At 37.3% G+C, this 16,959-nt stretch overlaps 1 protein-coding gene across 3 annotated transcripts in view; it reads right to left on the reverse strand.

Moving 5' to 3' along the window:
- Armc8 (armadillo repeat containing 8) overlaps positions 1–16,959 on the reverse strand; it is a 96,055-nt gene that overhangs the window by 36,248 nt on the left and 42,848 nt on the right. For all 3 annotated transcript variants that reach the window (XM_036194325.1, XM_036194327.1, XM_036194326.1), the window contains 6 exons: positions 16,878–16,958; positions 14,177–14,252; positions 13,990–14,080; positions 12,193–12,253; positions 9,725–9,925; positions 6,990–7,085 (listed from right to left, as the gene is read on the reverse strand). In XM_036194325.1, the coding sequence (XP_036050218.1) occupies positions 6,990–7,085; positions 9,725–9,925; positions 12,193–12,253; positions 13,990–14,080; positions 14,177–14,252; positions 16,878–16,958 (606 nt within the window). The remainder of the gene's footprint in view (positions 1–6,989; positions 7,086–9,724; positions 9,926–12,192; positions 12,254–13,989; positions 14,081–14,176; positions 14,253–16,877; position 16,959) is intronic.

Below are 16,959 nucleotides of genomic sequence, written 5' to 3' on the forward strand. Positions count from 1 at the left end.
CCAGACAGTTAAGTCAATCCTTCAGCCAGAGGGCTCTGCTTCTTTGTCAACTGTTAAACTTGCCCTGGGGGCTCCCGACAAGTGGGCTTGGCTGTGCTGGGAACGAGTCATAAGGGCACAGGTCTGAACTGAATTTACTACTCCCGTTTCAGAAAGTGTTTCTGCTCTGAGAGCCTTCCCTTAACCACTTGAGAACAAAAGTCATTCTTACAGGCAAGAACTGCACAGGTGACAAGTTATGTGTCCTACTGACTCCTGTGCTGGCATTTTAACTATGGAAAAGAGTGGAACAAGAGCTCTGAGTTTTCACACTCAGTTTTGTCAAGCTTTGCTATTCCAAAGTTTCTCAAAATACCTCCTGTCCAGACAAAATACTCCTGAAGAATCTACTTAAGTTGCCCATTTGCTTTACAAATGTAAAGACCACATTCTACTCCTTTTTTGGTTTATAAACCACCTGTCTTTTATCTACTACACACCATGAACTGCATGAAAACACAACTCCATGTCTCCTTTTAATGAGGTTCTGAGATAAACGTCTTTTGCTGTCTTCTGAAGTGCCCCTACTGTGTACATAGCAGCACCACACACAGGTTTGCTGCATTCAGTGCTGAAGATCAAGGGTCTCACTACTGTGGACCTGTTGCAAAACCTGGTTATCTCTTTAGAAATACTTACCATGAATGAATGTTACAGGGCTCATTTAGAATTCTTTGGAAGGTCAGCTTTAAGAAGGTAATTATAATTTAATCACCAATTAAGTTAAGGAATTATAAACTCTGAACTTGTATGTATAGCAAAGCCAAGTTCTAAAGGACGTTATGTCTATGGTGCCGCGTAAAACCCTGAGAATGTTCAATTAATACACAGGTAAGGCTTAGAAGTAATTCCTTACATCTGTCCAAGGAAAAAGACATATATAGAATCCAACGCTGTGCCTTTGAGATAACCATGAAATAAACTATCCCACTTTGTAAAACTTGGAAAACAAAAATTCATGGTAATTTATACTTTTAACCAAAAGACCAAATAACAACAAAATCAAACTATAACAAAGGATAAAACTTTTCAAGGTGAATGCTTAACAAAATTTGGAGAAAGCATAAAATATGAAAACTGACTTCAAATACACACTATAAAATCTTATAGCATTAAAAATAGAGAAATAAATGTATATTTTTCTCTTTAGGGAATTTGTCTCCTAGGAATGGTGATTACTTAGAGCAAAAGTGTTAATGCCAATCATGACTGGAGAGACTTAGATAACCATAGATAACATTTAAAAAAAAAAAATCAAGATTTTTAAATGTATCTTAAGTTCAAAGTATAAAATAAATCTGTTGTAAGAGATTCATTACACAAAGAATATGTTTCTGAAATATAAGAATTCTTTTTCTAAAATGAGCTTACTGACATTTTGGGCAATTTACATCATAAAATCACTTTCTTCATTATAAATCCTTATTTACATCTTGAATGTTGCTCATCTTTTCTTCAAACACATGAAAGACATATACGGCATTTATTTAAATTTCTCCCATGAAGTAATTTAAAGTAATCAAACAATGATGCCATTTACTGAGTGCTTATTGGCCGACATCACACTAAACATAAATACATTATATTGAATCTTTCTTGACAGGAAAAGGGACAGGAAGGAGATTCTTGTTTTTCTTTGTTTCCCTTTTTTTTTCTTTTTTATTTTCTCTGCCTTGATACCTCTCAGATTTTTTTTTTTAAGTTCAATTTAAAAATAAAAAGCAAGCTAGTCCAATGATGTCATCTATAATCTCAGCCACTCAGAAGGCTGAAACTAGAGCATCACTTGAGACCAGGAATATAAGCTAGCCTGAGCAACATAAGCCTGACACTGTCATTTAAAAAAAAAAAAAAGAATTCAAGCCTTGATTGCTTTGCTTTAGGCCATGTAAAAGCTACTGTAGATCTCCTCCCCAGGAGACAAACTGAGTTTTCAGCTCTTGAAATACAAAATCAAAAGCATTTAGAAAGGATTAAAAGTGATATCCCCAAAGCATTAGATTTCAACTTCATTCTATAATTTGTTTCAAATACTTCTTGGTGCCCCTGTCAGATGCTGCCTGACCATTTCTCACTCCACTGAGTGTGAAGCTAACAGCCAGTTCTTCATCCCCCTCTGTGCTGCCTCTACTCGGCAATTCATACAGCTGAGACAGTAGTAGTTCAGTTAGTCAACGTATAACTGACCTTAAAACCCTTGATTAGCTGGAAGATACATCATGTAGGTGTAATATCACTTTAACAAACAGGCTGAATCCCCAAGTCAGGTTAATTTCTGCCAACTACATCCTATGTTTATCCCTAGAAAATTTATTCCAGATTCACAGTTGTACATTCCATGATTTTTTTTTTTTTTTATAATCACACACAGAGAAAGAAGGAAATCTTTTCTACATCTTGCAGTGCTGAAGATGGAGCACTGCATGCTTGTTCTTGGCATGCCAGTTCTGAACTACAGCCCCAGCACTACTCCTATATTCCTAATTAGGATACAATAGTCAAGGTTACCTGAACATAAAACATGTTCTCTTTGGCCCATAACCCAGGTTACTAGACATTTAGAAATTAGGATTACGTGCTCTTGAAAACCGGGAATCATTTCTATTACCTCTATGCTGTATCTCATGAAAGCCCTTGCCCATAAGGAACAGAGATCTACTTCTCCCATTTTAAAGTCTTCTCTTCTCAAACATATGGGATTGCTGGTGAAGTTGGGAAAGCTCCTAACCAAGTGAGGTCGATATATAGTTTAAGAACTGTTACAGAATAATGTAATTCTACAACACAGCTCATTCATCCATCACTTTGGTTACTTTGTTCACTGGTCATTCATTATTCAAATGTTTATTGTCAGCTGCAGAACTGTAGAGTCTAGGAATACATTAATGAACAACAAATTAAAAATGCCTGCTCTCACAGAGCTTACATTCTAGTTCATCGAAATTCTCTCCAGCTAAAAGTTAAGTACTCAGACATGAAAGAAAAGTATTTCGAAAGTTTCTCCTAGTCAGAACCCTAGAAGGGACAATAATGACAATTAGTATCTCATTAACATTTCTAATGTATTTCCTTTTACCCAAATCAAAAACAACATCCTTTGCTTATTGATTTCCTTGTGGTTTCATTTATTCTGTGCCATTACCATTTTTCATCAATGTATACTTCCTAAATTTCGGAAACACTCCACTAGTTCCTTGAAGAGATTAAAAGAGGTAACAGCTGTTCAGTTTCTAAAGTCCCTGATGGTCAACAGGTATGAAATGAAAAGATGGTCTTCATTTCTTCAACAGAAGAGAAGTGGTTTCAAGTCTATAGGACTGCTCGCTACTCCTGCCTCTCCATGACTTAACGGTCCACTGATAACACCTGTATCTGAAAACTTATTGCTCTGTGTCTTGTTGTCCTGTCCCATGATCTGAACTTCCGCTTTCTAACCAGTACTACTATGTGGGCATCATTAGAAATTGGATTTGCCCTTGACAGAGACCAGAGCTAATGTTTACTTGGTGTTACTGTCAATTTAGTTACAGCTAAAACATTCTGGATTCTTCTACTGAGCTCTTATTTCCTGACCATGTCCTTATTCTTTCTAACATAATCCACTTAAGACTCAGGGTCAGTTGTTACAGTTAAGCCAATTTCTTCTAAGTTTAACGTATTAGCAAGGTATAACTCCCATTAAGCTCATGGAGTCCACCTTGTCTTGGGCTTCTCTCTCTTCTTGACACAACCAATGGGAATGCTCTTCATTCTTATAATCAGAACCTTTTTTCTTTTACCCTTTTGACCAGATATTACAAGCAGTTAAGAAATAAGTATGTATGTCAGAGTAATTTTAAGACAAAAGGCTAGGAATAAAAACACCAACTTTGCTGTGCATAGGAGAAAGGAAGATCTAGTCATACTAAGTGACACATCACCCTTGTGCATTATTTCTGCATTTTTGTTTCTATACTCACTCAACATTGCATTTATTTATTTATTTTTGTTGGTTGTTTGTTTGCTTTTTGAGGTTGTGAGGAGGGTTGATATAGGATCTCATATAGCCCAGAGTGGCCTCAATATTGCTATATTGCCGAGAATGATCTTGAAATCCTGATTCTCCAGCTTCTAACCTCCCAAGCTGGGATTATAGATGTGCAATACCATACCCAACTCCTGCTCAACAGATATTTACTGAGTTCTTCTTAAGTCACAGGAACAGCTGAGTTTTGTTGTTGCTTTTAATGGAAATACAGTGACAAGATTCCAAAGAAGGGATGGCAAATGTCTGACATGGAGATCATGTTTAGTTTTTTTCTGACTCAAAGAAAAGGTATCAGGAAATGGTAGCACAACAGACCTTTAGCCATCTTTACTGAGAGAGAGAGAGGGGGCGGGGGGAGACAGACACATAATTCTAGGAAGACAGAATGGTTGCTATCTTCTTTTAATGGCTATGTATACTTTTCACTCCCCCTGTTTTTTGTTCTAGTTTTCTTGTATTTATTCTTCCTCCTTTCTTTAACTGGCCATAATAGGACATTGTGACACATATTATTTACTGAATTATGCTCCTGTTTATAATATGAAAAGCAAACCAACTGTACATTTCATCTTTGCAGCTGAAACATGAGATAGATAGATAGATAGATAGATAGGTAGATAGATATGAATGAATGAATGAATGAATAAATAAATAAATAAATAAATAAATAAATAAATAAGCAAGCAAGCTTGTTTTGGGGGGCCTGGGAGGGTAGGTCTACAGCCCTTGAAATTTCTTATCAAGATTATCTACACATGTATCAGTACACTGAAATTCTATATTGACACGAATAAATGCTACATTAAAAAATAATAATAGTATACATTAAGAATCTACACAAAAAAGAATACCATCAAATTACATAAGGCATAAGTATAAAAGAGAAAGAAATACTTCATGGAAAAAGTAAATTCAATCTACCAAAATAATCATTTCAATAAAAAGAAAGGAATAGTAATAAATGCATTCTAAGTAAGAGTTATCATTTTTTATACACCAAAAATAAAGATTTTTTCCCACTTCTAAGACCAGCCTTTAAGCAGTTTGTCATAATTTTTTTAAATAATTCTCACTTTATAATTTCTTCAGTGAGTTCTATGAACCATAAACTATTCACCAATTTCCAAGGATTAAATAACTTCCTAAAAATTCTATGTAACCCCATCACAGAAGAATAGCACAGTAACTTTTCTTTACCACACACATTAAAACTATCGTTAACAATTATAACTTATTCTTTATTTGTTATCTTTCTACAGAAATGATCAACAGCCTTACCAGGAAATTGTACACATTGTGAATACAAGTTTTAGTAGACTACTGATTAGACTGTTATGTTTCAAGCACTTCTAGAACATGGTATCACGTATTAAGTCATTAATTCCAAAACAATCATTTATTGACAAAAACAAAAGTACACAGAAGTACAAATGAACATCCTATCCCCATTATGGTCCATCTATCTAACTCCCTTTTATTCTATGACATGGTCTTCTGGAGCTATGAGGATGGATAAAATATTCGTCCTGTTTCCTAGTAATCCAATAATAAACCAGCATGTGCTTAAGTTACATAGTCCATGTCATCATTCATTTTATCTATACGAGTTACCATCAAAACATCTTCTCTTGTGATACACCACATGTCTAAAGTGAACAGAATATTTCAGTGTCAACATCCATAAACCATGGCTAGACACATGTAATATTGCATCTCTAATGTTTGCTTTGAAGTAACAGTTCATAAGTGAAAGTCACAGGTGATAAAAATGGCATTTATAAGTCATATACTAAAACACTTTAAGAGGCCAAAAGCCTCTTGCTAGTTAAACTAGACTGAGGACACCGGAGAAACCAGCTTGTTAGTTGTGCTTTTTACACTGGATGTGCTCCTCACACATTGAACCTTATTGCTGCTACTTCAGTTTCTTCAAGCATGGTTCTTGTTCAATTATTTCATCCAACACTTAAGTTTGGTTCCACTATGGCTCTAACAAGCCTAAAATACTTCTCTAAATCATGGTAAGTTCCAATATTTTCAATTTCTCTCACAAATCTCCTTAAAATAGCAATACAGATGGAGAGAGTCAGTAAATCATCATGTTCAATAAATAGTGTCTAGATGCTCTTCTACTGGGACCACTCGTGACAGGACGTGTGGTTTTGTTGGTTGATGTCTGTAATCCCCTTGTGTGGAATCTATCAGACTGTATGTTTTTGAGTGGTAAATTCAAGCCTTTTAGTTTGTGTAGGGACCAGGTTAGAATTTAACACTACACTGTACATCTTATCTAGAACTACTTCCATAAAGAACATGAGTTCAGTGTTAGACTAACATAGGGACGAGGTACCAGTGACACATTTTAGAAGAGCTGGAAAATTCAGATGACCACTCACTAAACATAAAATCATCATTCCACAAAGATTTTATTCACATTAAACTTGCACAGTAGCAAAAAATAAAATAAAATTAAAATTAAAAAATCAAAACATAAAACTAAGCCACATTATTAAAGAACAATATACAATAGATATTTGAACTTCTCAATGGCATTAGAAGGTATATCCATAAATAACATTTACAATTCTAGTGTTAGATCTTTCAAAGTGTCTAAAGCTTCACAGTGCTAGAAATGATTTTTATCAGAACACATGCAAAAGTGTGCAACATAATGATCCATATTAATGACACAAAACAGCAGGCCAGTTATTTATCATTCCAGCATGGCCATGCCACTCTATGTTCTAAAAACAAACAACCCCGCAAATCCAGGTCCCATTCATTCTTCAATTATGCCTTTTGTCACTCTGCTTTATTATATTCAAACAGTCACTGTTAGTGCTCTTCACCACGACTTTCAGGTTGACGTCACTCCCTGCCTGCTGGCTGTCAGGACTGGGGGACGCCCCTCTCCCAGACTCACCTTCTTCCGGATGTCTTCATCATTTGCTCCAAGAGAGGCGTAGAGCTTGAATGCAGCTTGGCGGAGTTCATGGGCATGTTTTAAGTCGTGATCAAGCTACAGGAAGTGGGGAGAGGATAAATTCCAAATTAGTCTGTAAGTTTCATCTTAATAAAATATAACATTATAATAAAATAATAAAAATAAAACAAAAATAACTGAGTTTCAGGAAAAGCAGCAACTATCAACATTGATACTGTCACTACATGAACTTTCTAGTTACTTTTGGGCTCTGTTCACAATTAAGATCTTGTTATGACTATGTCGGCATGACTCGAAATGCAGTCTACTTCTGTCTAAAAGCGACAACCCTAACTTTCGGCATTGATACATGAAAGGAACTGTGCATGCTATTGGAGTCCAGTCCTTCCAGATGGTAGTATCAGCAGTGCTGACATCTGCTTCCACCAGTTCCTTAAAAGAGGCACAAAGAGAAGGCACGCCTACACCTGCAGTCTCCACGGCAAGTTGGACAAAATGAATACTATTATACCTACGTTTTCCTAATTTTGGCATTTAAAAAGACTTTTAGAAATAGGGAACCCTCTGTGAAAACCCTCAATGAACAATATACTAGGGTCACCATCACAAGCTACTAGATTTATGTCCAGGATTTTTAAAAACAATTATTAAAATTAATTATTGGCATAAGGCAATTACTGCTGTGTCTAAATATACATAAATGGCACTGTTAGCAATTCTTCCACAAACCTGTTTTCCGGATCCTTAAGTATGAACTGTAACTATACAAGGTTTATCAATAACATTCTTAAACTAAAAGTCTAACATAATGATCTAAATGAACACCTCCTAAAGGCATTATCTTGGGAAAGTGAACTCTTACTTAGTTTGCAGGTATTGTTGAGAAGACTATAAAACCTTCTTCTGAAACCTTCTAAAGCACTAACTGAAGCAGCTACAGCCCAGACAGTGGGTCAGCTTTGTCACTAAGCCTTCTAAGTTACTGCCACTGGTTATGGATTTAGGATAACCAAGTGCTCCATCAACACAAGGTAAGCAGGATCTACTTGAGGCAGCTATGAAGACACTCGTCAGAGCAGCTCAAAAAGCGCCCGCACGGACAGCTTGTGGAAGGGCTCTGCAATGGGAGCACTCACTTAGCTGTGAGTCCAGGAGCGTCGGACCGTTCTAGTCTTAACCACATTCCAGCCATAACTTGGACCATACAACACAAGTATGGACTGATGCCATCCACTTATTAACATGAGAATTTCCCTCCATAGGTCTAATATCTATACTTTTGTAGTTAAGACATTTTGGATAATCTAATACCAAAATTAAAGATTACTAATCAAATTTTTACTCATGTTTATCATTTGGAGATCATTTAAAAATTATTCCAGTTTTATGATGAAAGAAATGAAGTGGAAAAACAATTCTGAAGAGCAGAAATAATCTTTCACACATGAGGTAAGTATGTTACGTGTGCTTACACAGATGCTTCCAGGAGAATTTCCTGGGGCATGTTCATTTTTCTCCTTGCCTTGCTGGGGAGGAAAGCTTAGGCTGTTCTGGAGACCAGGATTAGGATTCTTGTTGATGGGATATTTTATCAGTGTGAGCAAATGGCCCAGGGAAACAGATAAGGCACTGCGCCCATCACTTCCACTAGGAAAAGAATGTGACCAAGGTCAAGTGGACACATAACTAGTTATCTTGTTGCCTGTTTTGAGTAGGATCTTTTATTATGTAGCACAATTTAGCATCAAATTCACGGTCGTTGCCCCACCCTGCCCCAAGCCTCCTGAAGGTCAGTTAGACGTATGTCATCCTATCTGGCTTCTGTCCCAGAACTTTAAACAGAGGACAGTGCATGTAACTAACATTAAGCACCACTGACAGTTATTTCAGGCCTTTCTAAGACAGAGAAAAGGCATACCCATAATTTATTTTCAACATTAAATGGCAAATTGGTCACTGCCTGCTGGATGAGTGGCTTCAGATGTCAGAGCATGTGAAAGGTGAAGAGAGCACTCATTCTTGGGACCACCGCCACATTCATAAACTGGTCCGGACTACAAGTAAGAGTCATTATCCTATCTGCCATGACCTCCTTAAATAAAGTTATGTTAATAGATTCTCTTAGAAATGGATATGGCAAACAAGTAAAAGGAATACCAAACTCCAAGGAATGTTACTTTCAGAAAAAATGAGCATGGCTTGGTCCTTAGTTGGTCCAAACTGAAGTTAAGTGGTATTATATAGCATTTAACCTCCAGCCAAAAGCACAGTGTGAAACCAAAATGGGGAAAACGGGAAAAGGTAGTAGAAGACTGGTGGATGGTAAACTGAGATCAACCAGGTGGAAGGAAGACAAATACCACCCTTGACCTTGGGGGGGGGGGGGAGGGAGGGAGGGAGGGAGGGAGGAAGGAAAAGGAGCACCAGAGATTCTGTGACCCTGAACTGAATTAGATTCTGATATAATGTCAACACTCAATGTATTTGGGAGATTTAGTTAAGGGAGCCAAGAATGTAATTTTTTTCTTGCTCTTGTGTTTAGTGAAAAATATCCTGATAATAAATATTAAACAAACTTGATCTTAAAATCTCAAAAGCTACTATGTTAATAAAGATAAAAGACCCCTTTTAAATAAAGTGGGCTCTCAGATAGAATTATCTACTGTTTCACAGCCGTGTGCACTAAGAACACTTTAAAATCCAGAAGAACATACCCTTTTAATGTCAGTGATGGCACTCACTGAGCTGGGATACTTGAAATAGTCAGCAAGCATGGCAATGAGGTGATCGGTTATGCTAGCGATTCTCTGTAGCTCAACGTCTGGCTCAATCAGATAGGCGAGGGTCTCAGCTCCTTCAACTCTCTCCTCTAGTAATCTCTCCTTACTGCACATTCGAACCAGACAAGGCAAAGTCTGAAAGCAGGGACATCAATGATTTGCTTTTTCATAAAGGCAAAAGCTTGATGAAGAGCATTTGATAACTAAATCAATCCAGTGGTATTAGTTGGAAGTCATGTTTGTATGATATATTTCCTCGACTGGTTTTTAGAAGAAAAAAGTTTAAATGCAAAAACAAGCAAAATTCAGAAGATTGTTTCTTCTAGCACACTCAACTCTTACTTATGCTAGCAGAAGTTCTAACTTGCTTTGAAACTTTATTGGAAAACTTTATAAAAGACATTTGAGAACTGACAGATCAAATCACATCACAGTCTGTCCTATCTACATGCTCACCCTAACAGAGAACTTGCAGTTTAATCATCAATGATAGCCTTTCCTTAGTAACATGGTTGGGATCTCTTTTATTTAGTCATTCATTCATTTTTAGGAATTCATTCTATCTACAGTTACAAAAGCAAAATATAGCTTAAAAAATTCTTACCTCTCTTAGATTCTACCAGTTCTAAAATGTTAATGAGTTGTATCAGTCACTGTTGTTAAGTTTTCCTAATACCATCCTAGAATGAGTGTGGTGTCCACTCGTTCAATTTTACTTTTTTTTCTTTTTTTTTTTTTTAAGATTTATTTATTTATTATGTACACAGAAGAGGGCACCAGATCTCATTACAGATGGTTGTGAGCCACCATGTGGGGGCTGGGAATTGAACTCAGGACCTCTGGAAGAGCAGCCGGTGCTCCTTACCTCTGAGACATCTCTCCAGCCCTCAATTTTACTTCTGAGGTGCTTCAAACACCTTGACACTGGTCTTGGTAACGTCTCTATATTAGGCTTTCAAAACTACCCTGTGTGTCTATTATTTGTAAGGCTGATGTAAAGGTAGACAATGAAGTGTTAATACTTATAGGAAGTTGTCTTGACTACCATAGTCAACTATGCTCTACAGCTTTCTAGATTTTTATTTGTTTTCTTCCCTCCAAACTTGGTAAAGCAATGAATTGTATTGAGGTTACTCACAGGAGCACAAATGCCTCAAAGACAGGTGCATCATCCTGTTCTATTTTTTTAACACTAAAGTCAGCACGTTGTTGATTATCACTGATTTCTTATTAGGTTAGTTCAGGCTTCACAACTCAACTATAGGCTTCTGAGGGGAAAGTCTTATTCTTTTCCTAACATTCCTAATTACTAATATTTATCAATACTATAAATTCATAGCTTATCAAATTCAATGCTCCCAACAGAAGCATCAGAAAATAGTACAATGAGAAAGAATGTAAAGGTTAAAGAAATAAATGAGCCAGTCACTTCTATGAAAGTCCTTAGTAGTCTACAAAGAGCTGATTACACAGGGGGTCCTTAAATCTTTCACCAAATACTAATGCAAGCTAGTCGCTAATTTATCGACTTAGGTATTTCTTGGTGTTCTGTTTCATTTAGATAGTCTTACTATGTAGTTCAAACTGGCCTCAAGCTTGGAATTCACCTGACTCAGTCTCATGAGTAAATTTAATATTCTTTCTTTCTTTTTTTCCCCCCAGACAGGGTTTCCTTGTATAGTTCTTGCTGCCCTGAAACTCACTCTGTAAACTATGCTGACCTCTATCTCACAGAGATCCACCTGCCTCTGCCTCCTGAGTGCTGGGATTAAAGGTGTGCACCACCACTGTCTGGCTTAAACTTAATGTCTTAAAGATCTTTTAGTCTTGGATTTATTTTTTCCAACAATGCTAATGCATTTGTTTTGTACTTAAAAGCAAGTAAGACATTGGGATACATGGCTAGCCTCACAATAGTTCTGTGAGATAGCTAAGTGGGAATTGTTGCCTCCATTTTCATATCCTGGAATGGAAGAGAGTGAGGAATCCCAAGCCAGAAGCTCTCAGGACTGTTAGCAATGGTCTCTCATGCAGGCTTGTCTAAGATCAGGGTGCACTGACACGGAACACAGATAATAACTGCTTTCTGTCATTTACTTACTCTCTTATTACACCTTTTGATTTCTGGATGTGAAGGTGAGGTATGTCTTTATCTTTGTAATTGGCAAACAGTACTACTTCAGTGGGATTTTACATATTAGTACAATTTTATACTCCCTTATCATAAAAGAAAGGCTGTAATAAAAATATTTTATTGTAGTATTCATATACATCAAAACCCAACCTTACACTACATGGCATATCACAGAAAAGCATCATGTATGTCATCATTTTATGCAGTGCACTCGTGTAAAAAGAAACAAGAATAGCAACATTCATGCTCAGTGCTTTTAGATAATTACCTTTAATACAATACAGCTGTCATCTGTCCGAATCGCTCCAGCTCTGCACATATAAGTTAAACTGGAATAAAATGACACAAATTGTACTTGAGGTTTAAAGTGTTACAAAAATACTATTTGCCTTTAAAAGTTTATAAAACAAACAAAAACAAACCCATACACTATCATTTAAGTGACAAGATTCTGGCATTCCTTATCTGAAATTCAGTTAGTTGTAAAATAAACCAACATATATATTTGTATATATGTATATATACGTATACATATATGTGTATATATACATATATATTATGTGTGTGTGTGTGTGTGTGTGTGTGTGTGTGTGTATATATATATAAAAACAGTAGGCTAGCTATAAAACGAAAGCAAAAACAAATAAAACTTTAAAACAAATGCCCCAGTAAGTGGAATGAGTGGATGCATTTTTGAAGCTCGGTGCGGTGCACAAAGTGGGCTCTTTTGTTTGTCTCTACACTTCTCCCTTTTCTGTTTCCTCCTATACTGTTAACATTTTCCCTATCAAAAAGGAAAGTGATGTTAAAATGCAATGATAAATGGTTAAGGGTCTTATGTAGCAATAGTCCAAGCCTACTAGCAGTAGAAATGCCACAGAGGACAGTGCAGCTCTCTATCAGAAATGAGGATTTGGAGGACTCAAGAGTAGCTCTGTGGGTTGTTGAGCGATACAAGTCTACTTACAAGTACTGAGACAATTCACTAGCTTTGAATAAAAATAAATGTAATAGAAGAAAAATTCAAAACTCCAACAAAATGGACCGGGGAGATGGCTCAGTGAGTAGAGACCCTTGCTGGCAAGCCTGCCACCCTGAGTTCATCCTGAGGAGCCACATGGCCACATGAGGAGAACCAACCAGTTGTCCTCTGACCTCCACATGTCCTCAGTGCACACACAATAAATAAATAAATATGATTTAAAAAAAAAGACTTAGTGTCTCCTAAAAAGGTGCTGAATATTCAGTTCTTCAGAAACTCTTTGAACATTTCTGAGTTTGAGTCCCTCAGTAAGCTGGGACAGAAACTAAAACACATCAAATCAGCAGAACTATTTTATTTGAATTCTAAAGGGCTGAAATTTTTGCAGTATTGTCCCACTGTCAGATTTACTATGTTTTTCATTTTTAAAAACTGTTTCTATAAGGTCATTAAGTTAACAAAAGGCAAATACTCGCCGGGTGGTGGTGGCGCACGCCTATAATCCCAGCACTCGGGAGGCAGAGGCAGGTGGATCTCTTTGAGTTTGAGGCCAGCCTGGGCTACAGAGTGAGTTCCAGGAAAGGCTCAAAGCTACACAGAGAAAAGAAAAAAAAAAAAAAAAAAAGGCAAATACTCAGTTTGAAGTTGAGATCAAAACCAAATGAAACCTACAATACAAAATTCTAAGTTTTCTATTAAACACTTGGCACAGAACTATGCACAACACATGTTCAACACAGTAATGTACTGGTAATACACCAACACTCTGTTTCTTTATCTGTCTTCCTAGCTGAGTATTTAGAATATTGGCAATACCTGATCTAATTCTGATATTTCACCCTAAAGACAAGGAGAACACATGGAGGATTTAATAATTTTCTGTGAACAGTTTTAGAGGACAGCCTGTTCCTCATACCAGGTATTTAAACAACATGTCCAGTTTAGAAAAATGTAAGACAGCCCAGTTAAAGTTCAAGCTTCCAAATTCCAACAAGATGGCGAAGGGAAGCAAGCATATTATGCTACCAGGCTCATAATCTACAGTGTTAGCAGTTTTTCCTCCCATGCTGTTTTGACTCTTACCATTTTGCTGATGTGAGCTGCATCTCAATAGGTTTATCCCTCTGTAGCATCTTCACAAATATCTGTGGTAACAACTCCCCATCAACCAAAACTGGAAAGAAAACAAAAGACAAAGAGTAAGAAAGTCCTTCAAATTTGTGAAGTTCAAAATTAAATCACATAGGTGCCACTGAAAGTTCCAGCCTACCATTTACCAGGGTCATCGATACCTGGGGGTTTTCAAAAGCTAAAACTGAGAAGCATTTCAATGCTTGCATTCGAACCTATAAAAACAAAAGAAGAAACAAAAAGTATATTCATTTTAAGTTTTGAAATATGATTTAATGTTTCAGAATCTAAACTCCTCTTCTGAATAATTATTTAATTCTACTTAAATTATGATTAGGCCGAGGCATAGCTCAGACAGAGCACTCAAGGGCTTGAGTTCATTCATAAGGACTGTGGGAAAAAATTAAACTAAAAGAAGGAACCATAGAAATAACAATAACACCTGCATTTCCAAAGACTACAGCAGAAGCCAAATGATTTTAATAGAAAAGGAAAAAGAGAAAGTAGCAGTTCAAACTAACAGAAAACTACCTAACCAAATCTAAAAACATTATAGAAAACGTAAGTTCTATAAAGTAGAAAGAGGGAGCTTAACAGTAAGTATCAGGTGCCTTTTAGGTGGGACATGTCTTTTCTGTACAGGACTGAAATAAAGCATTCTAGGGTGTTTTTTGTTTGTTTTTTGTTTTTTTTTTTTTTTTGAACTGAGGATCGAACCCAGGGCCTTGCGCTTGCTAGGCAAGCACTCTACCACTGAGCTAAATCCCCAACCCTTTTTTTTAGCATTCTCATAAATGTGTGTGAGATGGAATTGGGGCTTAAAACAAGAAGCAATATTAGAATAAAAGTTAGAAAAGCTATAGTCTAGGTTTACAACTATGGGGATGCTGACCAGAGTATCCATCAGATGATCTCGTACACCCTCACCACTGAGCCTGACCCTATACATAACCACTGTAGGAAGTTGGCAGGCTCCCGCAGGACAAAGAACAAGATGACCTCCCCTGCCTCACCCGGGAATGCTCTGCAGTGCTGGCATGTGCCCTCAGGTAGAGTTTACAAAATACTAATGACAGCATATTTACTTAGAGACTTCCTTCCTCACAAACCCTAAGTTTTAAAATTTGTTATAGTCTATAAGTCTAGCGCAGGAAAGATAGGAAATTAAAAAATGGGGAATTAATGAAGCTCGGGGATGGCAGAAGTGAAGGGACAATGAATGACAGCCTAAAAAACTGTTTTTATTTTTTTTTTTTTGTTCTTTCAGAAAAGTCTATTTGGAGTACTGCAGGGGTGCAGGAGGGGGGCATTAACAAGAGAACCACTAGCACCTCTGCAACTGTTTTGTTGTTGTTTGGTTTTTGAGACAGGGTTCTCTGTGTAGCTCTGGCTATCCTGGAACTTGCTCTGTAGACCAGGCTGGCCTTGATCTCGCAAAGATCCGCCTGCCTCTGCCTCCTGAGTGCTGGGAGAAAGGCGTGCGCCACCACTGCCCAGCTTCTACAACTGTTATTTTAAATAGTATTTTTATTCATTCTTTGAAATTCTCATACATGCATCTAATATATTTGATCTTATCTACCCCTTATTACATTTTCTTGGCAACTGATTCTTTATGGATGGGCCCCAGTGCATGGCCCCACCCCCATCTGCACAAGGCTGGAACTGATTGGACTCAGGGAGCTATTGATGATGATGGTAATAATAATAATAGAGAACATGAGGTTGGGAGAGAGTGAGAGTGGAGAGTCCTATGGGCAGCTGGAGGGAGGTATAACTGTTTCTTGATGTGCAAGTCCTAACAATCTTTGCATGGCACAAGGCCGAGGAAATGGTTTCAGTGCACAGCTCCTTGCCCGTTTTTGGCTAGTTTTCAGCTGGTGTCATGCATTCCTATCCTGTAAGCTTTCACCATGACCAATAACCACATGGTGGATGTCTGGGGTGGAGCCTTACCAAGGAAATGAAGGACAACAGGGCAGAGCAGTGTCACCACTAGCAGACAGAGGGCAAAAGTTAGTGCTTCTCTGTTCTGGCTTATCTAGTTTTAACAAGACACAGGACAATGTTCCACTGTTTCTACAGCCTGACAGCTAGGCAACCATGAATGGCTTGATGTTTAATAGTGGATTATAATGTTGCTTATCAATATATAAAAAACAGCAAGGAGTCGGGTGGTGGTGATGCACGCCTTTAATCCCAGCACTCAGGAGGCAGAGGCAGGCGGATCTTTGTGAGTTCCAGGCCAGCCTGAGCTACAGTGTAAGTTCCAGGAAAGGCACCAAAGCTGCACAGAGAAACTTGTCCCCCCCCCCCAAAAAAAAAAAAAAAAAAGACAGTAAGGAAAATTATTAAGCCTGAAAACTTTTGACATCTTAACCCAAAACACAAAACAGAGTACATCTAAATGTTGATTTGTATGTAGGTATATACTTCAGGTTTGAGTCTGTGTAGCTGGAGAAAGACTCTAAATATAAAACGCAAAGTCTCCCCATCCAGTCAGCCACTGCTCCTGCACACTTGAAGGCATCAGCTCAAGCACCAGGTTCAGCACTGCAAACTGACCAGAGAGACCTGAAATACTATTTTACAAATGAAAATCCACAACTTATGACATAAAATGTCCTGGAAAAATGGAGAAGGAAGGACATGTTTTTCCACAGAAGAACATACTGTAGTAACATATGTCCTGTACCACTTCACTGATGGAACATAACATCCTGTATGGATGAACAGAAATCTACTCCTGATCACAGCTACAGAAGAAGCAATAAAATATGTAAGCATATTTCTATTAATGAAAATAAAGATAAAATCTGACATAACGTTTTTCATCTTACTTTGTAAGAGGGTGAGGTTAGTAGGTGAGCAATGTTCTGTACTGCCCCATGGTTAAACAAAATTGTTTGATGATCTGGTCCC

Source organism: Onychomys torridus, chromosome 7 (assembly GCF_903995425.1).
Source record: "Onychomys torridus chromosome 7, mOncTor1.1, whole genome shotgun sequence".
NCBI lineage: Eukaryota > Metazoa > Chordata > Mammalia > Rodentia > Cricetidae > Onychomys > Onychomys torridus.